The following is a 27,664-nucleotide window of genomic DNA, read 5'->3' as shown; positions in this document are numbered from 1 at the left end:
CCAGAAAATTATTTCTTCAGTCTGGTATCACCCGTTTCATTCATTATTATTCCTCTCATGCACAACCAAGACTTCTGTAAGGAAATCCCAATGACTTCGTGCAGTGGGCCAGCGTCTGACAGATGAACGTGTGAAGTGATGGAGAACGAAGATGTCTGGGCATATCCAGTATCGCTCACATGTGAGCTTGTCCTGTCTCTTCAAGAGTACTCTGGCGATCACAGGATACATGAAGATGATACGGCAGACAAGCTTCCACTGCGAGACATACCAAGCTCATTCCTAATCCAGACTCCTTTCCCTTGCTCTGCCCTCTGCCTGAAATGCCCTTCCTTCAGAACTTCCCATGGCTGTCTCTCTTATTATTCAGCTCAAATGCCACTCTCCTGGAGAGACTCCCAGCCAGTCTGTATACAGTGTTGTTGTTGTTGTTCAGTCACTCAGTCATGTCCCAGTCTTCGTGACCACACGGACTGCAGCACGCCTGTCTTCCCTGTCCTTCACTAACTCCAGAGTTTGCTCAAACCCATGTCCATGCAGTCGGTCATGTCATCCAACCATCTCATCCTTTGTTGCCCCCTTCTCTTCCTTCCCTCAATCTTTCCCAGCATCAGGGGCTTTTCCAATGAGTTGGCTCTTCACAGATACATATGTATATTCTCATCTACTGTAGTATCCCAGAACTTATTTCACCAACCAGTCCCTCTATCTCATTTCACATTTTTATTTTCTTCATGGCATTTATTGCTACCTGAAGTAGATATACTCATCTGTTTACTTATTATCAGTCTCCCTCACAGGTCTGCAAGCCCCCAGAGAGCAGAGATTTTTTTTTAAAAAACATGTTGTCTGGAACATAGTAGCAGACCTTTAATAAAGATTGGTGGAATAAACAAGTGAGAAACAGTTATCCAATGTCTATTATATGCCAGTTCTGTTCCAGGCACTGGGGATGTGGTGTTGAATCAAGCAAATCCCAATTTTTAATCTCTTGGACTTTATATTCTAATGTGGGGAAACAAACAGCAAACAAATAAAGCAGGGTACATGATTCTGCCTGGGTGGGGTTGTGCCACTTAAGTGGGGTGATCAAAGGAAGGTCTTGCTGCAGAGACCTGGAGAAGATGAGAAGGGAGACACCTGAACAAGATGAGGAAGATAAGAAGGGAAAAAGAGCAGGAAGTGCAAAGGCCCTGAGCCAACAGTAGGGGGAGTAGAGGGTAATCTGGTTAAAGCAAGCGGGAAGTGTAGCCCCTCCTGTGTGCTAAGTTGCTTCAGTGGTATCCAACTCTTTGTGACCCCATGGACTGCAGCCCACCAGGCTCCTCAGTCCATGGAATTTTCCAGGCAAGAATACTAGAGTGGGTTACCATTTCCTATTTCAACCTGGGTCTCCTGCATTGCAGGCAGATTCTTTACCATCTGAGCCACCAAATTAAAGCAAGAGTTCATGGGAAAATGGCAAGGGCTCTGAGACGGTTGCCCAGGTGGTGCTAGAGGTAAAGAACCCAACTGCCAAAGCAGGAGACTTAAGAGACCCGGGTTGTATCCCTGGGTCTAAAGATCCCTGGAGGAGGGCATGGCAACCCACTCCAGTATTCTTGCCTGGAGAATCCCATGGACAGAGGAGCCTGGCGGGCTACAGTTCATGGGGTCACAAAGAGTCGGACATTACTGAAGCTTAGCACGCATGCTGGTCTGAGAGGTCCTAGTGGGGCACCTTCGATTTAGTACAGTATTGTAAGCAATAAAAGGACTTTGGTTCTTGCTCTTTGGTGAGATGAGAAGCCAGTGAGGGGCTCTGGACAGTGACATGATCTGACTTAGTTAAATAGATCCCTCTTGGTTCTGGTGATAGAAGACTGTAGGAGGCAAAGGTGGAAGCAGTTAGGAGTCCAGTGGGTGACTTGGTCCCAGGTGGTAGCTGGGAAGTGGTGAAACATTAACAGCCTGGAAGAATTCTGAGGGCAGAACCGACAGGATTTGCTGATAAGATGATGAACAAAGAAATGATACAAAAATATGTACAGAATTGATACAAAGGCTTTTCTTGGATTTACAAAAAAGAGACTGGTTTCTTTCGGGGTTTGACACTGATTTAACAAAGAGCACAGCCCTAGAAAATCAGCACTGGAACTTGGAACTTCTGTGTCAGCTATTATTTATACCCAAGAACAAACAAAAAGAGAGTGGTCAAATATATTCAGTATCAGAATCTGTCCTTGCAGTTAAGTGAGCTGATTTGGGGCTTGATCTTATTTCAGCACACTGATATGAATGAGATAATTGTTCAGCAGACATAAACATTTCAAAGTAAAAATGACACTTATCCGTGAGGAGACTGTAAAGCTCAGTGGGTAGTTACACAAAAGGGGAAACATTATAATCAAGAACAAAGATCTTGCCTGATTTATACCGATTGACAGTCTGTGTTTCACACTGATCTGATAAACTGCTCAGACTTCTAACTCTGGCCTACCCAGCTACACTGAAAGCTCTTGGGAGCATATTCAACCTTGCATTCTTCTACCGGGAGCAGCCAAACAGCTGGCACACAGCAAATATCCGCACACAACAAATATCCACTGACTTCATGATTTGCCAGCAAAGGTCTAATAGTCAAAGCTATGGTTTTCCCAGTGGTCATGTATGGATGTGAGAGCTGGACCATAAAGAAGGCTGAGCGCCGAAGAACTGATGCTTTCAAACTGTGGTGTTGGAGAAGACTCTTGAGAGTCCCTTGGACTGCCAGGAGATCAAACCAATCTATCCTAAAAGAAATCAACCCTGAATATTCATGGGAAGGACATGCTGAAGTGGAAGCTCTCATACTTTGGCCATCTGATGCAGAGCCAGCTCATTGGAAAAGACCCTGATGCTGGGAAAGACTGAAGGCAGGAGAAGAAGGGGAGGACAGAGGATGAGATGGTTAGATAGTATTACAACACAATGGACATAAGTTTGAGCAAACTCTGGGAGACAGTGAAGGACAAGAAGCCTGGCAGTGCCACAGTCCATGACGTCGCCAAGAACCTGACATCACCTAGCCACTGAACAACAAAAAGAACACCTCCTTCACTAGCCTCTCTTCTGTCCTTTTTCTGCAGTGGTCAGGAGCACTTTATCTGCTAAAGTCAGAAATGTGATAATCACTCAGAAATGTGAAATTTCATGTTGTGTTGGGCTTTAGGGTACATGGAAGGAGCCACCCGAAGCCCACTTGCCTGAGAAGTCAGGGAAGGCTTCCCGGAGGAGACTTGTGTGCTGCATTGTGAAGTGGGTAGGAGTTACAAGACCAAATGAGGTTTAGAGAAGGCCTTCAAATGCACAAGGACCTTGAGACTAGAGGGAACTCGGAAAGGGCTGCAGGGAATGACCCGGGCCTACGGGACAGCAGGGGCGCAAGGACCTCTGCGAGAATAAAGACGCAGGGTTTGAAATTTGATGGACAGGGAGGCCTGTCGTGCTGAGATTCATGGGGTCGCAGAGTCGGACACGACTGAGCGACTGAACTGAACTGAACCGAATTTGAAAGGTAGGTTTTCTAAATTCAGTTAGATCTTCAAACTCTCCGAGTGCATAGAGCCATTCACCCGGGGCTGAGAGGGCTCCGGAGACGGGGCTTTCCCTTAGGCCTCACCTTGTACGCCTTTTCAACCTGGCCTCGAAGGGCAGGGTAAGCGGGGAGGAGACCGCGACGGCCACTCAGAAGGGAACTTGCCCCGAAGTCCCCCTCTGCCATTTCAGCCCGTTTCCTCCAGTTCTGAGGTCTCCTAACTAATGAGTTTGCCTTTTGGCCCGGAAAACAAATTACGGGAGAGCAGGATACCGAGGTTAGCTTTTTGTTTCCAGGATTTTTTTTCGAGGCTACTCGTACACGCGAACAAAATCTAGCTGCCTAAGGGCTGGGGGCGGCCCCACCACCACTCCAGATTTTTTGGTTTCTCTCTAGAACTTTCAGCGACGCGACGGCCGGTGTGTTTATGGCGCCACAGTCCCAGTGTTTCAAGCGGCTTGTTTCCGGGGGAGAGGGGTGGCCAAGGCACTCCCATTCCCCGGGTTGGGGGAACTGGAAAGTTTACATGCTTCTTCCGCAGTCCCCGGGTGCAGTTAGGAGAGGAGCCGGCGCACCGGACTGTCCCTCCAAAGAAGGCTCCTCTTCCCCAGGAGCCGGATCCAGGACCTTCCACTCTGGAGGAGGAAGAAAGTTGGGCGGGAGCGGGAAGGCGTTAGAGTGCGGGGCGACGGGGCAGTAGGGAAGTCGGGGCCCCCGGGCTGCGCGCGAGCCGGGGTGGAGCCAGCCGCCGGCCGCGGCGTCAGCGTTTAAGATGCAAATCGATTCCCCGCTCCACCACCCCCTCCCGCCGGGGGAGCGAGGCTCCGCCGCTCCGCAGCCGCCCCCGCCTCCTGCGCGCCGCGGCGCCCGGGCGGGCGGCTCTACTTAAGCGGCGCGCCGGCTTCCACCCGGCACTCCCCTGGAGCGCGCGGGCGAGGCGGGCGGAGCGCAGCTGGGCTCGCGGGGGCGCACAGCGGCGCGCTCGCATCGTGCGCTCGGCTCCGCGCGGCTCTCGGCGGCAGCCAGGGCGCAGGGCTGAGCGAGTGTCCGAGAAAGGCGGCGGCGGCGGCCCCGGTCACCTCTTGGCCATGGCTCTGGCCGACAGCACTCGTGGATTACCCAACGGGGGTGGCGGCGGCGGCAGCGGCTCCTCGTCGTCCTCGGCGGAGCCGCCACTCTTCCCCGACATCGTGGAGCTGAACGTGGGGGGCCAGGTGTATGTGACCCGGCGCTGCACGGTGGTGTCGGTGCCCGACTCGCTGCTCTGGCGCATGTTCACGCAGCAGCAGCCGCAAGAGCTAGCCCGGGACAGCAAAGGCCGCTTCTTTCTGGACCGAGACGGCTTCCTCTTCCGCTACATCTTGGATTACCTGCGGGACTTGCAGCTCGTGCTGCCTGACTACTTCCCCGAGCGCAGCCGGCTGCAGCGCGAGGCAGAGTACTTCGAGCTGCCCGAGCTCGTGCGACGCCTCGGGGCGCCCCAGCAGCCCGGCCCCGGACTGCCGCCGCCGCACTCCCGGCGCGGGGTGCAGAAGGAGGGCTCGCTAGGCGACGATCTGCTGCCGCTCGGCTCCGCCGAGTCGGAGCAGCAGGAGGGCGCCTCGGCCGGGGCGCCGTCGCCCACGCTGGAGCTTGCTAGCCGCAGCCCGTCCGGGGGCGCGGCGGGCCCGCTGCTTACGCCGTCCCAGTCGTTGGACGGCAGCCGGCGCTCGGGCTACATCACCATCGGCTACCGCGGCTCCTACACGATCGGGCGGGATGCTCAGGCAGACGCCAAGTTCCGGCGAGTGGCGCGCATCACCGTGTGCGGCAAGACGTCGCTGGCCAAGGAGGTGTTCGGGGACACCCTGAACGAGAGCCGGGACCCCGACCGGCCCCCGGAGCGCTACACCTCGCGCTATTACCTCAAGTTCAACTTCCTGGAGCAGGCCTTCGACAAGCTGTCCGAGTCGGGCTTCCACATGGTGGCGTGCAGTTCCACGGGCACCTGCGCCTTCGCCGGCAGCACCGACCAGAGCGAGGACAAGATCTGGACTAGCTACACCGAGTACGTCTTCTGCAGGGAGTGAGCTCCCCGCTCCCCCTGGCGACTCCAGCGCGCCTGTTCCCTCCTCTCCTTTTTGCCCTGGAGGGGACTCTAGATTCCCCCTCCGACCCACCACGTTCTCGCGTTCCCCCCGTTCCCCACCTCCCGTAGACCCACTGCCCCCTCACTTTACAGGCTGCAGCCGCAGATCCTATCGGCTTCTTCGTCTTCTCCGGACCCCACTGAAAGAGAGCCCAGACGTACCCCTCCACCCCATGTTTCCTCTGTCCCCGGCCCCAAACCAACCCTCCCCTCGAGTTGTCCTTCAGTCTGGATCTAGTGGGGGGTGGGGCAGTGTGGCCACAAAGCCACAGAGTAGCCGGGAATGACTGAATTGTTCGACCCTGATTGGACCCTGTCCACTTGTGTAGAAGATTCCTTGAAGTCTTCTCAAAGCCCTGATGACTCACTCGCGGTTTAAGAGACTTGGTAGCACTCTGGGAATAGTTTAGTTTCGAAAGGTCATTCATTACGCAGTCTTTTGACCTTTAAAGGTAGAGTGTTAGAAGTCTGAACGGAGGACTCCGGAGCCGAGCCGTAATGAGTTCAGTGCGGAGGTAGTTCAGTGACTACACGTGAAGAAAGTTCGGAACGGTTACAGGTAGAAGTAGAAGAATCTCGTGCTGGCTCTACGGAGGAGCCTCTGGTTTCCGTGCCGATTTAAAGATCTTCGCCTGTGGCTTAAACTTGCAGGAAGTTCCCCTCCTGCCTGAGGAGGCACCCTTTCTCCTGGGCTCAGCGCCCGAAGCCCTTGGTTTTCGAGGGTTTTCGACGGCTTGACATGGCAGCCTTTATTGGCAAGACGGGGAAAGAGAGCATGACAGCCCAGGTCACCAAGCACTGCTGTGACTGTAAACGGAGCTGGGTGGTAACGCACGTCGTGGGTGTTAGGAAAGCCCGTATTCTTGCAGTGAATGGCAGTAGTACCTTAGTTCTTAAGACTTAGGGGGTAGGGTGGGGAGGGAGGAAGGAGAAGGGTAAGAAGGGTGGGAAATGGGGGGAGCAGATATACTCATTTATTGTTGACAGTTGGAAGTTTGTACCATCCGTCTGAGTATATGCACATTTACAAAATAGCAGGCAAGAAACAAGCAGAGCGTTTTGTAAAGATCGATCACAGATCTCCTCTTACCTGGCAGTTGATTGAACTAACTGTTTTGAGTCCTAAACTTAGAAGTTACTGATACTTATATAACCTAACCAAAGAGTTACCCAGTAGGGTTTTAGTTTTTGAACTTTTATTTTCTTGTTGATTATAAGTCCTGATTTTAAAATCTGTTACCTTGAGCAAAATACGTTTGAGTTACTTAGATTTAGTTTTCTTATTAAAAAAATCTTTATTTTCTCCAAGCCCAGCCAATGTTGACTTCTGGGCAAACCTGAAAATGCCCTTTTGATGCAGGTGGTTTGAAGTGAAGGTGAGTCTTTCCAAATGACAGAGCTTCAGAGAAGCAGAAATGCTGAGGGCTGCCATCTGTAGATAACTGGAAAGTGGGAATATTTTTAAATGAAGGCAAATAAGTACTTCAAAGTGAGCTAGCTGAGCAATAAAATGGTGTCCCAGGTAAATGCAGCTGAAGCAGAAGGAGACCTGGTTGCCTTATACCTTTACTCTACCATGGAATAAATCCCCACTGTATATCCTATCTACACTGTAAGTGAAGGGAAATGAATCCTTGTCTTTCATGCTATGAGGCTCCTTTGGATATTCTGTGATTAAGGAGAAGCCTTTCCTTTTTCATTTGTTTCAGCATCATTCTCTGAAGTATGTTTTTAAAAGATTTTGTAAGAGTCTTTTCAGTGTTGAAATTAGCGCTATTTTTTTCTTCTTTTTAAAAATGAATCTTGTACTATATCTTCCTATATGTCCGTAACAGATGTTAAGAATTGAAACAGTTTTATTCTTAGCCTCATGTGATCCAATCTGTATATACCATATATAAACATTTTACACGAATCATTTAGTTTTTTAATTCATTTACTAAATGCTATAAACTTTCCTGTATTTACCCTAGTAACTTGCATCAGATGGTGTATATACTAAAGCAACATGCTTTGATGAGTTTCTTATATCCTTGTCTATGGGGAAATTCGGTTAGGAAAAAAATGCATAATTATAAAGCTGAATTTGCTCCATTCTTTTTGCTTAGCTATTAGTTGTATTCTAATATGTTGATTAACTGTCTTTGTAAACCAAGGTACCTGCATTTTTAATCCACTAATTCTTTTCTTTTTTTATTGAGGGAGAGAAGGACTTGAGGTCTTTCACTGGAGGTTCATTTTTAGAAAAGTACAGTTAGCTTTATATACAAAGACTGTAATTTTAAAGGAAGCAGAAACAAAATCAGAAAGTCACATTTGCTGGTGTTGAGTATGTTCTCGGACTAGGTAACGCATTAGAACATACCCCTGTTTCAAACCTGAAATGATTTAGGAATGTCACCTGCTGGCCAAAAGTGAGTATCACAGAGATTTCTGTACCCCATGTGCTCTTCTGTATTGTGCAGCACAAAGCAGGTAACTGAGAACATCTTGGGGACAGATGAAAGCCACTGACATATGGCAAGACTCTGAGCTTCTGATTTTCCTTGTTAAGTCTGCTCAACTCCAGGAGTCATGGGAAACTGGTCGAGTTTTGTCTCTGCCACTCAAGTCTAAAAAGTTTTATCTTGTAAAACTTTGAGTTGACTGTTCCACTGCTTGGCAAAATTTTCTCCTTCCAGACATCCCTGGTGGCCTGCAGGTCTCCCCTCCTTCTTTCATTAGCTGAAAAACTGGGAATTGAACTGTTAGAGACAGTAAACTGACCTCTTTTCGTATGATAACTGTCCTCTCTAAAGTTGGAAGTTGATACGTGAAAAATTTTATCTTCAACCCAAAGTAAAGGCTGGGTAGGAAACTCATGTTTCCCTTGGGTGGACACTGAAACTGAGGTAAGATGACTTGGCCACTGCCCTTTTGGGTCCCTTATTCACCATGTGCTTTGAGCCATGGAGCCTTACTGGCCTACATCACGGGCTGGGAGTGTTGATTGTCATCTGTAGGTTGGATGAGATTCTGAGGGTATGTGTGAGTAAGCCCTCCAAAGACAGTCAGTAACTTGGAAGAGTGTCATAAATTATTCAGAAATTAAACTGCATTCATCTGACTCAGTGCAGTATGTATTTACATATGTAATGGCTCAACTACCATTTGGTCCATAAATATTACTGAGATTTTAATAACAAATTTAACTTTTTGAAAAAGAATAGTTGACAGTGGTGGTTAGAAAAACAGGTACCATGTCCAATGCTTTTGCACCAAGAGTTTGACAAATTGTCTGTTTTGTAATACATGTAGAACTATGATCCATGCTCATTTTAATGTTTCAGATTATGTGTTTTGGAAAATACTCCTTGAGTGTGTGAAACTTAAAATTTTTTTTCCCTTTCCAGACGATTTTTATTCTTGTATTTTATTTGGTTTTGGTGTTGATAGCAAAGTAATTTGTATTAATACTAGCCCAAATTGTCTTCTCTTTCAAACCAGATCCGTATATATATGTATGGCCTGTTGCTTCTCTGGGGAAATGCATAATCTGAATTCTCAGACAAAATGGGCAACTGGCAGTGCTCATGACACATTTCCATTTTTATTCGTTTTTTCCTTGTAATGTTATTACATTAAAGCCATGTAAGTTGAAGCTTTGATAATTTTTTACTTTTCAAATTATGGTAAATTCTAATCTAATAGCCAAAAAACAGTTTTATACTCCACATGGAAAATGCTAAATGATAGTGCAGGTATTTAGAAAAGTATTGACTGGGGTTGAATTCCCTAAGAATTTCTTTTATAGTCTAAATCATAAGTACTTTACTCAGTTGACTTAAAATTTTTATTGTAAACTGAATGTTTTTATTCTAAACCTACCAGAGTAAATTCTTTGGATTTTTTTTTCTTCTGTTTTTCCTTATTATAACTCATTTAAAAACTGAATTAGTTTTCTTAGATGACCTAAATCTCTCTCTTGAGAAATAAAATATTCTTCTGTTTCCAGTGGCTATGGTACCTAAAATAAGCCTTCCTAAAGCCAGAAACATGCTATGTTGAAGTTAACTTTTCTTCGTCACAATTTTGGACAATAAACATCTAAAAGGATTAATGTTTGAAGATTAATATTCTCTACTGGGACCCTTGAAACTTTGATGGAAGAAATTCAACCAGAATATTTATATTACAGTATAATCTCGTGTGGTAGGAAGCTGAACTAGTTGATCAAGAATTCTTGTCACCTTAGACATTTTGTGATTTTTTTCCCCCAAGTTTTTTAAAAAAATTTAAACGTGTTTTGAGGTATGTGGACATAATTGTAATGTAAGCTATTATACAACTGTCTTTGTGACTTCATAGGCAGGTGAATTTTGCTATTACTATTGAATACAAATGACAATTCATTTATGATCACTCAAACAGCATATGTGACATTTAATGACAAAGGTTAAAAATATCCATTATGTATGTTAATTTTGAAGTTATAAATAATGTGTTGTTTAAGTTTTTCTGGGCATCTGAAAAACTCTTATCTGGGAGATGATGTAAGATTCCCACAGAGTTACCTGGGCTTATGAAATTGTTGAACATGTTAAATGCTCAGTGATATGGATCACTTAGCCATTTCCTCAGTGATTGAAGGAGAAAGGGGGAAAAAAAATCATCATACAACTACCAGACTTTCTAACAAAACAGAAAGCCAAGGAAAAAACAATCGTTCTATATTTTAAAAACCGACGAAGTTCTTTTCAGACATGCCCAAACTTAAAGTGAGAATTTCTTCAACCATCTAAATGCTCTAGAAATTTTGTTCTCTCTGTTCACAACCAGTTGTATAACAGAAATACTCGATGCTGTTTTCCTCCCTGTGTGTGAAGTAATGAATCATTGATTATGTGACTTGTTATGTATTCTATTAAACACTAAAGAATAAAACATCTACTCCTTTAATTATTCCTCTTGGCTCCAAGGTATGGACTGGCTCACACACTGGTCTAATTTCATTTAAGGGGCACTCTGAATACAGCATGTGTGCATGCTGTCACTTCAGTCATGTCTGACTCTTTGCAACCCTATGGACTGCAGCCTGCCAAGCTCCTCTGTCCATGGGATTCTTCAGGCAAGAATACCGGTTAGTTCCTGTTAGTGGTTCAGTCGTGGCCTACTCTTTGTGACCCCATGAACTGTAGCCAGGCTGTTGTGTCCATGAAATTCTCTAGGCAAGGATATTGGAGTGGGTTGCGATTTCCTTCTCCAGGGAATCTTCCCGACCCAGGGATCAAACCTCGGTCTCACGTATTGCAAGCAGATGCTTTACCATCTGAGCCACCAGGGAAGCCCCAGGAATACTGGAGTGGGTTGCTAACCCCTCCTCCAGGGAATCTTTCCGACCTAGGGATCGAACCTGAGTCCCTTGCGTCTCCTATATTGCAAGGGGATTCTTTACCTCTGAGTCACCAGGGAAGCCCCTTAAAAACTGGTAATGCTTCCTAAATTATTGTGAGGTTAATACCATTAGAAGGGCTCCTCCTCGGAAATTAGCCAGCTGGGCCAGGAGAGAATGGGCCTTTTCCCCAGAGTTTTTTGTCAAGAACCCCCGTTGTCAGGGTGGTTTGGTCCTTAGTGTGGAGGTAAAGCCCTTCACAAACATTTCCTTTGACCACAGTCTTGGCAACACATGTGAATTATTTTGAACAGAGGATGGGGTTGTAGATAGAGATGACCTCTTCAAGTTTATAGGAAAAGGAAAAAGAAGCTGTGAGATAGGCCTTAATTAAAAGTATAATGCATGAAGATAAAAATCTAAAGAATGTGGGAAGAGGCTCTGCATTTTTTTTTAAAATTTTATTTGCTGTTCTTAGTCAACCAGTTGTGTCTGACTCTATATGACTCCCATGTACTGTAGCCTGCCAGACTCCTCTGTCCATGGGGATTCTCTAGGCAAGAACACTAGAGTGGGTTGCCATGCCCTCCCTCTAGGGGATCTTCCCAACCCAGGGATCAAACCCAGGTCTTCCTCATTGCAGGTGGATTCTTTACCGTCTGAGCCACCTGGGAAGTCTGTTTATTTTATTGTCTTAGTATAATTGCTTTACAATGTTGTATTAGTTTCTGTTGTACAACAAAGTGAATCATCTGTATGAACAAATATATCTGCATTTTGAATATAGGGGCTCTTTCTTGAATCATCCCTGGTCACTGATGTCCCACCGTTCTTGATTGAAAACACAGTGCCCCCGGGTTGAGAAACCACAGACGTTGAAGCTGGCCGCACCAGTCCTGTGTTGCTGGGCTGTGACACAGGAAGCTGTGCATTGGGCGGAGGAGCAAGGCCGCCTTTGGCCTTCCTCTTTGCTTTTGCCTGTACTTCCTCTAGATAGCTTTTGTTTTAGTTTCCAAAAAATATAGGGTGAAAAATTTAAGCAGCATAAGAGTGTATATCATAAAAAGTAGATGTCCACCCTTCAGTAACCCCTAGTTTTTTCCAGGGGTGAAAGTGAAAGTGAAGTCGTTCAGTCGTGTCTGACACTTTGTGACCCCATGGACTATAGCCTACCAGGCTCCTCCATCCATGGGATTTTCCAGGCAAGAGTACTGGAGTGGGTTGCCATTTCCTTCCCAGGGGTACAGTTCAGTTCAGTTCAGTCGCTCAGTTGTGCCTGACTCTTTGCGACCCTATGAATCGCAGCACGCCAGGCCTCGCTGTCCATCACCAACTCCAGGAGTTCACTCAAACTCACGTCCATTGAGTCAGTGATGCCATCCAGCCATCTCATCCTCTGTCGTCCCCTTCTCCTCCTGCCCGCAATCCCTCCCAGCATCAGAGTCTTTTCCAATGAGTCAACTCTTTGCATGAGGTGGCCAAAGTACTGGAGTTTCAGCTTTAGCAGCATTCCTTCCAAAGAACACCCAGGGCTGATCTCCTTCCCAGGGGTAATCATTGGTAAATCTTTATAGAAATATTCCATATATTGAACAAATGAATGAATATAGGAATGAATGAATACATAAATAATTCCTCTCTCTGTTTTGTGTGTTCAGTAGGGTTTATATCCATTCCTTGCCTTGCTTTCTTCTTTTAACCACTGACCCTGGAGCTCTTGAAATGCATGCTTGGACATGTAGCAGTGATTTACCTCATCTTATTTGATGGCGTCATAATATTCTGAGTGATCTGCCATTGTCTAGATGTGGTGTCATTTATTTTGCCAGTCTTTTTTTGATGGGCATTTAAGTTTTTTATTCTGCTTCGAAAAGTGCTCTATTGAATATCTTTTTACATATATGCAAATATATCTGAGTCTTTTTTGTATGAAGTGATGTCAAGAGAGAAAGCACCTGGAGATGCTTTTTTCTCCTTTAAGTGCTATGGAAATAATAGGTTTCATTGGAAATTCTAAAGGGAATGAGGATGGTGGTAGTATGAAATAACTACAGAGTCATTAGATAACAGTGTGAAGTTTTATGTACCATTCACATTGAGGACAAGCCCCCCTTGCAAGAAAAAAAAAGAAACCAAAAACCCAAACCCCACACACACCTTTGTTTTTCTCAACTTATGAAAGTCCTCCTCCCTCAGTTTTTATTCTAGTTTTTTTTCATTACTTATGGCTGATGCTTGGTTTTTAAGAATATAGTACATTAGAGGAACTATAATGTTTCCCATACTTCTTAATGAGGCACCTCTTGGGGGAGTTGGAAAAGGATGGGAAACTATAAAATAAATACGGAGCACCTTCCTGGAATACTAGTTGGACTAATTGAGGTGTAGATATATTAATTAAGGAATTAAGTAATTTACCTGGTAACTGATTTACAAAGACTGATTTCCATTTAATGGAAAGAATGGTAAATTTACGTGAATTTAAAAGACAAATTCCTAACCTTTAAAGATACCCTGAAGTTGTAGAATTCCAGGGAGGTCTTCACCTTCCTTTGTCGATGAGAACTTGGTGATGGTGGTGGTGGTGGTGCGGTTGAGAACTGTTGGTATCTGTTGGGCTAGTGTTTTGATGGCTAGGTTAGGGGAGATGTTAGTCTCTCAAGCTCTTTGCTCTGCTCACAAAGTAAGTTTCAAGGTCAGTGCTGTTCTGAAGCCAAAAAGCACCTCTGCTTCCACTTACAGGTAGGGTGCTCTCTGGGGCTAAGTAAAAGAGAGGCATAGAGGGTTACTTTTGGTCCTTAACTCTTAACTTGGCTTCTGTAAGATTTCTCTATGGGCAGTTGTTCACTAGTCATTCAAAATCTCATGAGTACCTACTGTATGCTGGGTTGTGCCTGTCTCAGAGACACACGAGTAAGTAAGTGCTGAGCATTAGTAAGGGAGCTGTTGAATAATGACAACGTAACTTTGAAGTGCGGTGCTGGGATAGCCTGAGTAATTATAGGAGTGAGAAAGGGAGATATCTAACTCTGTAGGCTTTCTGGAGGAAGAGATGCCAAAACTGAGGTTTCAAGGTGAAGAGGAAATGGAGGTGCCTTCTAGGCATAGGCCAACTTAATGAGGAAAGACCCAGGGATGGTAAGAACCATAAACTTAGGGGAAAAAGCCAACCCCCTCCAATCGCACAACCCAAAACACCAAATCAAACCAAAACAAAAAAGTCAACCAATCAACCAAACAAAAAACAGCTGGAGAGGCAATGTTTATGTTCTTGTTTAGTCACTAAGTCATGTCCAACTCTTTTGTGACCCCATGGACTGTAGCCCACCAGCGCATGGGATTTTCCAGGCAAGAATACAGGAGTGGATTGCCATTTCCTTCTCCAGGGGGTCTTCCTGACCCAGGGATGGAACCCATGTCTCCTGCATTAGCAAATAGATTCTTTACCACTGAACCACCTGGGAAGCCCATGAGAGCCTCATATATGATATTGAAAGATTTGAACATTATAGTTCTTAGGGATGAAGAATTTTAAGTAAAATGTGAAGTAATCAAAGGGTTGCATTGGAGAAGGGAAAGGCTGCCTACTCCAATATTCTGGTCTGGAGAATTCCAGGAGAGTCACAGGCAGAACACACGAGTCTGCCTGTGGGGTAAGGTTTTGTTCACCTTTCTTCTCCCTTCAAACATTTCAGGTCATGCAACTTAAAAAAAAACTTTATTTTTAGTTGGAGGATAATTGCTTTACAGTATTGTGTTGGCTTCTGCCATACAATGTGAATCAGCCATAAGTATACATACGTCCCCTCCCTCTTGAACTTCCTCTCCACTCCCACCCCTTCCCACCCCTCTAGCTTGTCACAGAATGCTGTCTTGAGCTCCCTGTGTTATACAGCAACTTCCCATTATCTATTATTTTACATATGGTGATATATATATTTCAGTGCTACTCTCTCAATTCCTCCCACCATCTCCTGCCCCCTGCTATGTCCGTAAGTCTGTCCTCTATGTCTGAGTCTCTGTTCCTGCCCTGCAGATAGGTTCATCAGTACCATTTTTCTAGATTCCATCAGTTCAGTTCAGTTCAGTCGCTCAGTCGTGTCCGACTCTTTGCAACTCCATGGACCACAGCACGCCAGGCCTCCCTGTCCATCACCAACTCCCGGAGTTTACTCAAATTCATATCCATTGAATCAGTGATGCCATCCAACCATCTCATCCTGTGTCATCCCCTTCTCCTCCTGCCTTCAATCTTTCCCAGCATCAGGGTCTTCTCAAATGAGTCAGCTCTTCTCATCAGGTGGCCAAAGTGTGTTAATATATGATATTTGTTTTTCTCTTTCTGACTGACTTCACTCTATGTAACAGGCTCTACATCTACCTCAGTTCAACTGACTTAAATGCATTTCTTTTTCTGGCTGAGTAATATTCCATTGTATATACGTACCACAACTTCTTTATTTAGGTCATGCAATTTTACATGAGATTTGTTTGCAATAATATTGGGAACAGTGTGGTTTTTCTTTTGAATTTATTTTTAATTGGAGGATAATTTCTTTATAATATTGTGCTGGTTTTTGTCATGAAACAATACAAATCAGCCCTAAGTATACAAATGTCCCCTCCCTTCTGAAGATTCTTCCCACCCTGCAACTCCATCCCACCCCTCTAGGTTGTCACAGGTTGAGCTCCCTGTGCTATATAGCAACTTCCCATTAGCTATCTATTTTACATATGGTAATGTATATATTTCAATGTTACTCTCTGAATTTGTCTATCTTCTCCTTTCCCTGCTGTGGGAACACTGTGTTTGAATGAGGAACTCTTCTGTTAATCCCTAGATCCCATCCTCAAGAGATGTGTTAGGAAGTCTTGAGAGAAACCTAATGAATTATTTACTTAGTAGGTAGTTTATCAAGTACCTCCCTGCATTAATGCATCAAGAACCCTGAAATAGCAGTTCATCCTTTCAGCTTTCAACAACCATTCATTGAACCCCTCAAATATCTGGGAAACAGGCAGGTCCTTTCAGGTTTTCTTTCTTTATCTTCCACAACAGAGAGGGAAATGGTGAACTGGCCAGTTAAAGAAACTTTACCTCTGGAACAACCAAAAATCACAGAAATCTTCACCACGTTGGGCATTATACACTTGGCATTTTTGGACTTTGATGAATAGTATCTCCCCTTGCAATTAAAAAAGTACATGAATATCTACTAAGAATGATACTCTGTTATGTGCTGCCCTTCCGGAGTTTTTCAGAGTGGAAAATGGCATTTTTTAAAATTTGGGGCTTCTCTTTTGTTATAGTAACTGGCAAAAATTTCCCAAGTTATTTACAAATTATTCCTCATTAATTCATTATCTTTCTCCATTACTTTCTGGGTTGGTGATAAAGAATCCAAGGTGAGATGAAGCCCTCATTTCTGTATGTTGATGGAAAGGGCAGTAAAAATATCTTCTTGTTCAGCCTTTATCTTTTTTCTTTGGAAAACATTGGATGAAAGTCACAGGTTAGGGTGAGAGGAATGTGAAGGAAATGAAACTAGGAGTTTAGATTTCCTGGTGACTTGGGTTGTTTGCTTTTCTTTATGGTGTAGTCTTAATATTCACTCACCTTTGACATCTATTTGCCCATTTGTAGGAGGGGAAAAAGCATTTATTTCTTTAGTTTTGTTTCAGGGCTCCATACTGCTTAACACATAATAGATCATCAGTAGAAGTGTGTTGAATAAATGAATGAGTGCTTATGTTAATTCATTCTTTTATGTATTAGGGAAAAAAATGAACTAACTTAGAATTGGCTTTTACCTTTTTGGTAACACTACCAAGAATCACTTTTCCCTCTATATACCTATGTATATATTTTTTGAGAAATTTGTAATTGTAGTTTTCACAAATAAATACATAAAAATGACTATCCTCTTTGACTTGAAAGTCACAAGAATTATAATGAGACCTAAACTGATTTGGTTATTTTTTTCTCAATAGTTGTTAGGTGGCAGCTGTTCCAAAGCCCAAAACACTTGACAATATTTCCATTTTATGATGGAAGTTAAGTTCACTGACAGCTATATTATAGGCTTTCCTCTGGGGCTGTTATTTGTTACAGAGTTTTGAAAATCTTAACTGGAAAGTTTCAAGAGGTGCCTCTTAAGAGTTGTACGAAAGAAATTTGACTTCCCTGACATGCTAGAGTGTACTGTTTCAAATATTCAGCTGGTGAGAGTTGTGAGTTTTTAAAATGACAGCTTTAAGGACTTTTAAAAAATGAATGATCTGTACAATGATGTGTTGACCTTACAATAGCAGACATGGTTTTTTTTTCCTTCAGCTCAGAACCACGTGTACTCAAATGTATAAATTCTCCCCCTCAGTTTATGTTAGAAACACAGCTGTAAGGTCAGTGTTTTATCCAGGGATCTGAGAGGCTTTCTTTTAAAATGCGAGCAAGAAATAGCCACAGTGCTATGGGCTGAGTGTTTATGTCCTCCCCAAATTCATATGCTGGAATCCTAATTCCCACTGTGATGGAGTTTGAGGGTGGGGACTTTGGGAGGTGATTAGGTCATGAGGGTGGAACCCTGATGCATAGAGTTAGTGCCCTTATAGAAGAGACCCCAGAGAGACCCCTCATTTCTCCCACCATGTAAAGTCAACGAGAAGATGTGTGTCTATGAACCAGAAAGCAGTCCTTCATCAGACACCAAATCTGCCAGTTCCTCCATCTTGGACATCCCAGCCTCCAAAACTGTGAGAAGGAAATGTTTGCTGCTTCAGCTAGATGGTCTATGGTATTTTTGTTATAGCAGGCCAAACCAAAACTTCATTATATTGTTGTTATATTTCTCCCCTATAATGCACAATCTTCTCCCAGAGTCTTAAGAGAATTCTCAAAAAAGCTTCATGCTATTATCATCATATAATTTCATTCTAGTGCAATTTGAGGATAAGTGAGGAAAATCACTGCTTTTATCTTAGTTTCTGGATCTAAGAGGAGAAAAGAGCCTTTGGGGCTTGTACATGTTAAGTTCCCCTAGGCTGTTGACAGGGAGATGGAAGAAGGTCAGGATGAGTCAGGCATTGAGTAGTGGGAATGTATGAAGCACGATTATGAAAAGACAAGAATTCTCCTTTTGTATGAGAAAGTTGAATTAATAAACCTATATAAATGCTGTCCTTGAAAACAATTATTTTGGTAGACTTTACATTTATTTCAGTAAGAGCTATAGGAAATTAATTTAAAATGACATTTAGCAGATTATTAGTAGGCAGAGCAGAGGCAGTATCTAATAAAACCTGTTGTTATTGGAGAAGACTGTAAGGTGAGTGTGGAGAAAAAGAAAGCCAGCCGGCATTCAGGCAAAGAAAAGGAAATTTATTAGAGGGAAATGAGAGGGTGACTGGCCCTTAAGGAGAACCAGTGTCCTCCCTTTCTGATGGGGTCTTTCTTATACCCTTGCCAATGAAAAATTCTCTGAAGGGATGGTTAATTTTTAGCCTGTAGCTGAGTCCTGTGGTCATGTAGCCAAAAGTCTGAAATCAGGTGGTCTTGTAGCCCTGAGAAGGTAGGTGCCAGTGGGAAAACAGAATGTTATTTGGCAATTTGGTCAGTCTCAAGGGTCACTGTGATTTTATTCTTTGTTTGCAAGGTCAACATAATGAGCCGTTTTAACAATGAGCCCCCATGTAGATGAAATAGTTTTGGAATTGAATGGTGGTTATGGCTGCACAACAATGTGAATGCATGTAATGCCACAGAATTGTCCACTTAAAAAAAAAAAAATTGTCCACTAAAAAATTTACCACTTAAAATGGTAAATTTTACATTATGTATAGTGTATCATAGTAAAATAATATGGGCTTAATAAAGGTAACAAAATATAGACAATTATAAAGCAAATAAAAGTTGTTCTTTAGCTTGACCAAGAATTGGACATTAAAATTATCTCCAATTATGATGAAGAACTATGGAAAGTCATTTCTTTGGTTGTGTTTTGCCAATAATGTTATTCTCAAACATATTAGCAATTCTTCACTTGGATGAGTTATGAGTCACACAATAAAATCAGTCTAATAACTTTTAGTAACCTTTTAATTTCTGAAAATTTGAGAATATGTGTTTGTGTCAGTATGTGCTTAAATTTGTATTATGTGAATTTTTAATTTTTTGTGCTTCACCCCTTTGCATTAGCTCAGATAATTAAGAATTATTACTCAAAATGAATTGAAATTCCACTCAATTTGAAATTTCAAAGGGCTTTGCAAGAACATATGATTCCTATTTAAAGAGAGAAATGAATAATTGTTCAGGAAGGTACGTGTGTTTAGAGTCAGGAACCAGCTTAGCATCTGTAATTTTAAGAGAGGGTCTGATATATGTTCTATTAATACTCCCACTGTTTTATAAATTAATTTGGTGTTCACAGGACTTATAGCATAAGGCCAGTCTTTGTGGAACAAAGGTATGTAATGGAGAAATTATCGTTGCTCCTCTGCAACGGGAGGGTTAAGGATGACTAACAGATGTGAGGATCTGTCTTAGCTGCTTTGGAGTTGGCATCATTTGTGAAGTTGAATCAAAGCTGAAGGCTGCCAACTCAGGAGGAAGTAGATGCTTCAGAGTAATGGATTGTAAACTTGGGTGAAATCGAAACTGGGAAGGAAATATACACCAGATGGCAGAGGAACGAACTGAATTGAAGTAGTTTTAGGCATACAGAGCAGTGGTTTTCAATGGGGTGTCAGGATGGAGGGGCAGTTCTTCCCTCTCCCCAGGGATCATTTGGTAATATCTGGAGACATTTTTGTTTTACAAGTTGGAGGAAGACTGTTCCTGACATCTACTGAGCAGGGACCAGAGATGCTGCTAAACATTCTATTAATATACAGGAAAGCCTCCCACAACAAAGAATGATTTAACTTTACATGTGATAGTTTTGAAGTTGAGAAGTCCTGTGATGGAAAAGAGAATGGATAGATGGACAAAGAAATGGCTAGGGTAAGGTTTTTGGTTCAAATGTAGAGCAAGAGCAAGGCATTGAATGTTGCTGAGTTCCAAGAGCAAAAGATTATGTGGACTGTAAGATTTGAGACGGGCTTAAATGAAGGAGGAAAATGGTGAGTGGGTAGTTAGACTCTTGCCAAGGTACTTTTGTAACCTTGGTGGATGTTCTATTGGGAATAGCCAGGAGAAGACAGGACCTGGAAAAAAATTGATCAGAAGGTCTTGCCAGGTTTTTATCAAGTCTGGAGAAGAGCAAGAGAGTACCATAGCAAGAGGCAGCAAAATGAAGGTCAAGAGGTCGTAGAATGATGAAAAGAAGTGGGTAAATATGGTGGTCTAGGTAGCTAAGTGTGGAAGAAAGTGTGGGAAGAAGTGGAAGGTAAAAAGGAGCAGAAGCTAGCAAGGTAGAACAATGGTTCTCAAACCTGTGTACATTAGAATCACTTAGGGAATTAAGAAAAATACTAGTGCCTGGGCCCGACCTCAAACTGTTACTCCAAGTTCAGTCATGCCCATAAATTGGAGATGAAGTATCGAGGCAAGGAATATAACTTTATTCGGAAAGCCGGCAGACCAAGAAGATGGCAGATTAATGTCTCAAAATAACCATCTTATGGGGTCTGGATGCCAGGTTCTTTTACAAAACAGAGAGGTGGTGAGGTGAGGAAGTAAAGTAAAAAGGCCATTTATCTTGCAAATATCTTCTGGAATGGCCAGCCTTGGGAGCCAGTTCAGTTCAGTTGCTCAGTCGTGTCCGACTCTTTGTGACCCCGTGGACTGCAGCAAGCCAGGCCTCCCTGTTATCACCAACTCCCGGAGCTTACTCAATCTCATGTCCATCGCATTGGTGATGCCATCCAACCATCTCATCCTCTGTCCTCCCCTTCTCCTCCCACCCTCAATCTTTCCCAGCATCAGGGTCTTTTCAAATGAGTCAGTTCTTCATATCAGGTGGCCAAAGTATTGGAGTTTCAGCTTCAACATCAGTCCTTCCAATGAACACCCAGGACTGATCTCCTTTAGGATGGACTGGTTGGATCTCCTTGCAGTCCAAGGGACTCTCAAGAGTCTTCTCTAACACTGCAGTTCAAACCATCTATTCTTCCGCGCTCAGCCTTCTTTATAGTCCAACTCTTACATTCATACATGACTACTGGAAAAACCATAGCTTTGGCTAGATGGACCTTTGTTGACAAAGTAATGTCTTTGCTTTTTAATATGCTGTCTAGGTTGGTCATAGCTTTTCTTCCAAGGAGCAAGTGTCTTTTAATTTCATGGCTATAGTCACCATCTGCAGTGATTTTGGAGCCCCCCAAAATAAAGTCTCTCACTCGGGGATGGGATGTGTTCATTTCTTCTTTGTTGTAGCTATTCACAGTTGGCATTTTGGTTTAACATTCAGTCGGGGGTAGGGTTCCCTGAGGAAGTCCATTATGAATGGGCAGTATTCTATTAGTGAACAGAAGCAATGGGAAACAAAGGTTAAAGTAAAACCAACAGATTCCACATGGGGTCAGATTTTGTTTTCCCCTGTAACAAGACTAGGATGGGTTCTGACTTCAAGTCTGGTTATCGACATCTCCTAAGTATTTCTAATGAGCAACTAGTGCTGAGAACTGCTGTCCTAACAGGTCAGTAAAGTCAAGGATGAACAAATAGGGCAACTAGAACAATACTCTGAAATACACTGCCATCCAAGATTAGAGGCTGCTTGCTCTGTTTTGCAGTGTTTTGCTACCCGTCCTTTGCAGAGAGGTGTGTAGGCTGCGTCTGAGACGACAGGAGCTTCAGGCTGGGTTTTGCTTACAATTTGATGATAAGGAGTGAGCAGGCAGCAGGAGCTCACTTCTTTCTCGTGACCAATGACACAGCTTTGGGTTTAAACTGGTAGAGAGTAGCCAAATTACCTTGTGATGAAAAAATATCACTTAGAGTAAAAATAATAATGTGAGTTACATGGACAATTACAAATTACTTCATATTCTACATATAAGAATGGCATTACAAGAGACAAAATGAAAAGCCAGCAAACTATGGCTATCTTGGCAAAAGTGCATCATTTTCTCTACCAGTAGCTGGTAAAGGTGGCCTGTTTTCTTACCTTGTTGCCCAAGGAAGGCTAATGAACTGGCCAGAGGGTACCTCTAAGAGCCTCCTTTTCAGAAGGTCCTTCTTTATCTGTCTTTTCCAGAGAAAACATCCCTTTCTAGTAGAAAGGGAATATGAGTGAACGCGTTCACTGTCTGCAGATTCCAGGGACATTTTCAAAGGGATTGAATAAGTGACTGGTGGTAAGAAATCTGTTCCGTTTTCATTTGTCTCTAGCCAGGGCCTGGTGGCAATTTAATATTCTTTATTATTATTTTACATGTAACTTCCTTCCTAGCTTATGATTCCTGTCAGGACTTAGTGTTATTACCCATTAGTCATTTTTCTTGGGTTGGCCTATGATGCTGCAAAGGAGGGCTGGTGTATTTCAGTCATTTTGCTTACAATTTGATTTGTGTTCTCTAGAATCCCAATTTAGTTTCATCAGCACATTTCAACATACAACAGCTGGGTCCCTGGATGGAGTTATTTACATACATTAGCAGCTGAAAGCTAAGCACCATGACCCAGAAGCTGGCCTGATATTTTCCCAGAGCCTCACCTGACATTTTTTAAAGTAAACTCTGCCTTCTTATTTATAACTATTGGTGTCAGCGACAATAACCTGTGAACGTTAAAAAAAAAAACCAAAAAACTGTTGGCCTCTAGATAATTTTTAAGCTAAAACACTTTGATCAAAACCTCAAATCCTTATCAGAGAACAAGTTTGGTCCTAGTTTAGTATCAGGTAAGAATATTGCCTGCCTCCATTACAATTATGTTTTATTATTAGCCTAAAGGCAGAGAATCCACTGATCCACAAACGTCATTATGACTAAGACCCTGAACATGACTCCAAACACCTGACATCATATAGTCATGACATGAGAAGGACATGGATGGTGTGAGGCTTATGGATAATGCAGGTTCCCCGCCCCCCACCATTTTCTTTATCTATGTTTAAATTCTTGAGCTATGGTCCTGAGCAGTGTGATGAGTGTGATAGGCTGAAAATACCACCACCACCCAGACTCCGCCCAAAAAGATCTCCTTCCTAATTATTGGAACCTGTAATTGTGAAAACAGTGTCTTTACAGATGTTGATAGAGTTAAGGATTTTGAGATCAGGATATTTGATCATATGTTATGTGTGTTAAGTCACTTCAGTAGTGTCTGACTCTTTTCAACTCCATGGACTATAGCCTGCCAGGCTTCTCTGTCCATGGGATTCTCCAGGCACAAATCCTAGAGTGGGTTGCATACCTTCCTCCAAGGCATCTTGGATCGATGCAGGGATCGAACCCATGTATCTTACATCTCCGGCACTGGTAGATGGGTTCTTTACCGCTAGCGATATGTCGATTCTTAAATGCCAACACAAGTGTTCTTATTAGAGAGGCAGAGGGAGATTGGAACATAGAGAGAAGAGGATGAGCTCGTGAGACCATGGAGGCAGAAGCTGGAGTGATGGGACCACAAACCAAGGAGTACACTAAGTCCTCTACATAGGAACAAGTTCCATACTGGGAATGTAAGTCCAACAAAATTAGCCCAGGTACACAGCTAACACAATCAGCTATATAGTACTGTACTGTAATAGGTTTATACTACTTTTCACACAAATAATACAAAAAAACAAGCCCCCAAAATAGAGAAAACATTTTTAATCTTACTGTAAAGTACCTTGGAAAGTAGAGTAGTACAGTACAACAGCTGGCATACAGATGCTGGCATTGAGTGGACAGGATAGAAGAGTTACTGACTGGAGGAGGGAGAGGAGGTAGGAGATGGTAGAGCTGAAGGATCGTTAGCAATAGGAGATGGAAGGCAAGCTGAAATTTGACTCATGCCTGATGCTGATGGCACAGGTTCTGGTTCCCTGCTGGATTCAATTCCATCTACCCTCTTGAAAAAAATGATCCAGTGATGTTTAGGTTGTAGCTCTTTTTTTCCTCATCATAGGTGACACAGTAGCACTGGATTGCCTTCTGAATGGCCGCTGCAACCTTCGTGTACCGTTCTATGTTTGAGTCCTGTGCCCAAAACCCAGCAGTGCCTCCTCAAATAAAGAAAATCCTCTTGCCATCTCCTGAGTCGTGAAGCTCTTTGTTTCTTCAGTCATGTCTTCTTCCTTTTGTTTCTCTTGGGCCTTGCTCTGGGCCCCCAGCTCCACCTTTGCCTCACTCTTTCAATCATTTTCTCCTTTGTTTCCCTTGTTATCATTTGGCACTTCTTAGCAGTACCAGCGACGTCACTGTTGCTTTTATGCTTACTTCCAGACATCCTGGACTTGAAATAAAGATACTGCACTACTGTACTCTGTACAGTTCTGCACAGTAGAAGCCAACCACTGTGGAGGGTGCATGCATGTGACAAGGTACGCCAGACACTTGAGCTTATGTGACTGAACATGCGAACGCACTAAGCATCTTTGGAAAGTTCCAACTTGAAGGCTGAACTAGATTTTGGACACCTGGCCTCTGGACCATGAAGGAACAAATTTCTGTTGTTTTAAATCATCAAAGTTGTGGTAATTTGTTTTACAGTCAATAGGAGTCTATCCCATGGTTCTTGGACAGGTAGTTTATTTATTCTGATGTGTCAGTGTTTTTTCTAGAAATGTTAATTTTCTCAATATTTTTTCATTTGGTATCTTATTTAGGATTCATTCATTCTATTGAGTTCTTTCTGTTTGGGCAAGTAGAGACCAGTATGGTAGATGACTAGCAGGATTGGTTGATCTGCTGAAGAAATCCCCAGACGTAGAGCAAAACAGTTGTGAACAAGTAACCCAGAAGCCTCAGGGTTATTTATTTCAGGAAGGAGAAAGAATATTCTCTGCTATATATTGAATGTTCATCAGTTCAATTCAGTTCAGTTGATTAGTCATGTCTGACTCTTTGTGACCCCATGGACTGCAGCATGCCAGGCTTCCCTGTCCATCACCAACTCCCGGAGTTTACTCAAACTCATGTCCATTGAGCCGGTGATACCATCCAACCATCTTATCTCTGTCCTCCCCTTCTCATTCCACCCTCAATCTTTCCCAGCATTAGGGTCTTCTCAAATGAGTCAGTTTTTCACATCAGGTGGCCAAAGTATTGGAGTTTCAGCTTCAGCATCAGTCCTTCCAATGCATATTCAGGACTGATTTCCTTTATGACTGGTTTGATCTCCTTGCAGTCCAAGGAACTCTCAACAGTCTTCTCCAGCACCACAGTTCAAAAGCATCAATTCTTCAGTGCTTAGCTTTCTTTATAGTCCAATTCTCACATCCATACATGACTACTGGAAAAACCATAGCTTTGACTAGACGGACCTTTGTTGGCAAAGTAATGGCTCTGGTTTTCAATATGCTGTATCACTTCAGCGTTTTATTTTCCTTTCCAGTTTCCATGAGACAGACCCAGTATATTTTATCAGTATAAAAATAATGTTCTATCTTAGAACTGGAATTATACTCTATGGAATGGATATTGGTATAAGATTGTTTTTGCTTTGGCTCCATCCCTTCATTTTTTCTGGAGTTATTTCTCCACTGATCTCCAGTAGCATATTGGGCACCTACCAACCTGGGGAGTTCCTCTTTCAGTATCCTATCATTTTGCCTTTCCATACTGTTCATGGGGTTCTCAAGGCAAGCATACTGAAGTGTTTTGCCATTCCCTTCTCCAGTAGACCACATTCTGTCAGACCTCTCCACTATGACCTGCCCATCTTGGGTGGCCCCACATGGCATGGCTTAGTTTCATTGAGTTAGACAAGGCTGTGGTCCTAGTGTGATTAGATTGACTAGTTTCCTGTGACTATGGTTTCAGTGTGTCTGCCCTCTGATGCCGTCTCGCAGCACCTACCGTCTTACTTGGGTTTCTCTTACCTTGGATGTGGAGTATCTCATCACAGCTGCTCCAGCAAAGCGCAGCCATTGCTCCTTACCTTGAATGAGGGGTATCTCCTCACCGCCGCCCCTCCTGACCTTGAATGTGGAGTAGCTCCTCTTGGCCCTCCTGCGCCTGCGCAGCCACTGCTCCTTGGACATGGGGTTGCTCCTCGGCTGCCGCCCCTGACCTCGGACGTGGGGTAGCTCCTCTCAGCCACGCTTCTGTGAGGTCCATTGCAGCCGGCGCGCTTCTGCTGCGTGGTCCATCGGTACCCAGTTGTGGATGTGACTGGTGATAGAAGCAAGGTAAAGAGCAATATTGCATAGGACCTGGAATGTCAGGTCCATGAATCAAGGTGAATTGGAAGTGGTCAAACAAGAGATGGCAAGAGTGAACGTCGACATTCTAGGAATCAGCAAACTAAAATGGACTGGAATGGGTGAATTTAACTCAGATGACCATTATATCTACTACTGAGGGCAGGAATGCCTTAGAAGAAATGGAGTAGCCATCATGGTCAACAAAAGAGTCCAAAATGCAGTACTTGGATGCAATCTCAAAAACGACAGAATGATCTCTGTTTGTTTCCAAGGCAAACCATTCAATATCACAGTAATCCAAGTCTATGCCCCAACCAGTAACGCTGAAGAAGCTGAAGTTGAATGGTTCTATGAAGACCTACAAGACCTTTTAGAACTAACACCCCCAAAAGATGTCCTTTTCATTATAGGGGACTGGAATGCAAAAATAGGAAGTCAAGAAACACCTGGAGTAACAGGCAAATTTGGCCTTGGAATAGGGAATGAAGCAGGGCAAAGGCTAATAGAGTTTTGCCAAGAGAATGCACTGGTTATAGCAAACACCCTCTTCCAACAGCACAAGAGAAGACTCTACACATGGACATCACCAGATGGTCAATACCAAAATCAGATTGCTTATATTCTTTGCAGCCAAAGATGGAGAAGCTCTATACAGTCAGCAAAAAGAAGACTGGAAGCTGACTGTGGCTTAGATCATGAACTTCTTATTGCCAAATTCAGACTGAAATTGAAGAAAGTGGAGAAAACCACTAGACCATTCAGGTATGACGTAAATCAAATCCCTTATGACTATACAGTGGAAGTGAAAAATAGATTTAAGGGCCTAGATCTGATAAATAGAGTGCCTGTTGAACTATGGATGGAGGTTTGTGACACTGTACAGGAGACAGGGATCAAGACCATCCCCATGGAAAAGAAATGCAAAAAAGCAAAATGGCTGTCTGAGGAGGCCTTACAAATAGCTGTGAAAAGAAGAGAAGCGAAAAGCAAAGGAGAAAAGGAAAGATACAAGCATCTGAATGCAGAGTTCCAAAGAATAGTAAGAAGAGATAAGAAAGCCTTCCTCAGAGATCAATGCAAAGAAATAGAGGAAAACAGAAGAATGGGAAAGAGTAGAGATCTCTTCGAGAAAATTAGAGATACCAAGGGAACACTTCATGCAAAGATGTGCTTGATAAAGGACAGAAATGGTATGGACCTAAGAGAAGCAGAAGATATTAAGAAGAGGTGGCAAGAATACACAGAAGAACTATACAAAAAGATCTTCACAACCAAGATAATCAAGATGGTGTAATCACTGACCTAGAGCCAGA

General features: G+C 43.3%; 1 protein-coding gene and 1 long non-coding RNA gene across 2 annotated transcripts in view; both read left to right on the top strand.

Annotated features, from left to right (window-relative positions):
- The window catches only part of LOC147361765 (uncharacterized), a 181,916-nt gene that overhangs the window by 86,593 nt on the left and 67,659 nt on the right, over positions 1-27,664 (top strand). The gene's annotated exons all lie outside the window — the stretch shown is intronic.
- On the top strand, positions 4,264-10,622 carry KCTD12 (potassium channel tetramerization domain containing 12). The gene has a single exon (XM_086329992.1). The coding sequence runs from the start codon at positions 4,645-4,647 to the stop codon at positions 5,623-5,625; it is 981 nt and encodes a 326-aa protein (XP_086186118.1). The 5' UTR covers positions 4,264-4,644; the 3' UTR covers positions 5,626-10,622.

Source organism: Bos grunniens, chromosome 12 (genome assembly GCF_055505025.1).
Source record: "Bos grunniens cultivar Pamir isolate PY7600 chromosome 12, Bosgru_T2T1.0, whole genome shotgun sequence".
NCBI lineage: Eukaryota > Metazoa > Chordata > Mammalia > Artiodactyla > Bovidae > Bos > Bos grunniens.
The sequence above is the reverse complement of the archived record's forward strand: the minus strand, read 5'-3'. Positions and strand labels throughout refer to the sequence as shown.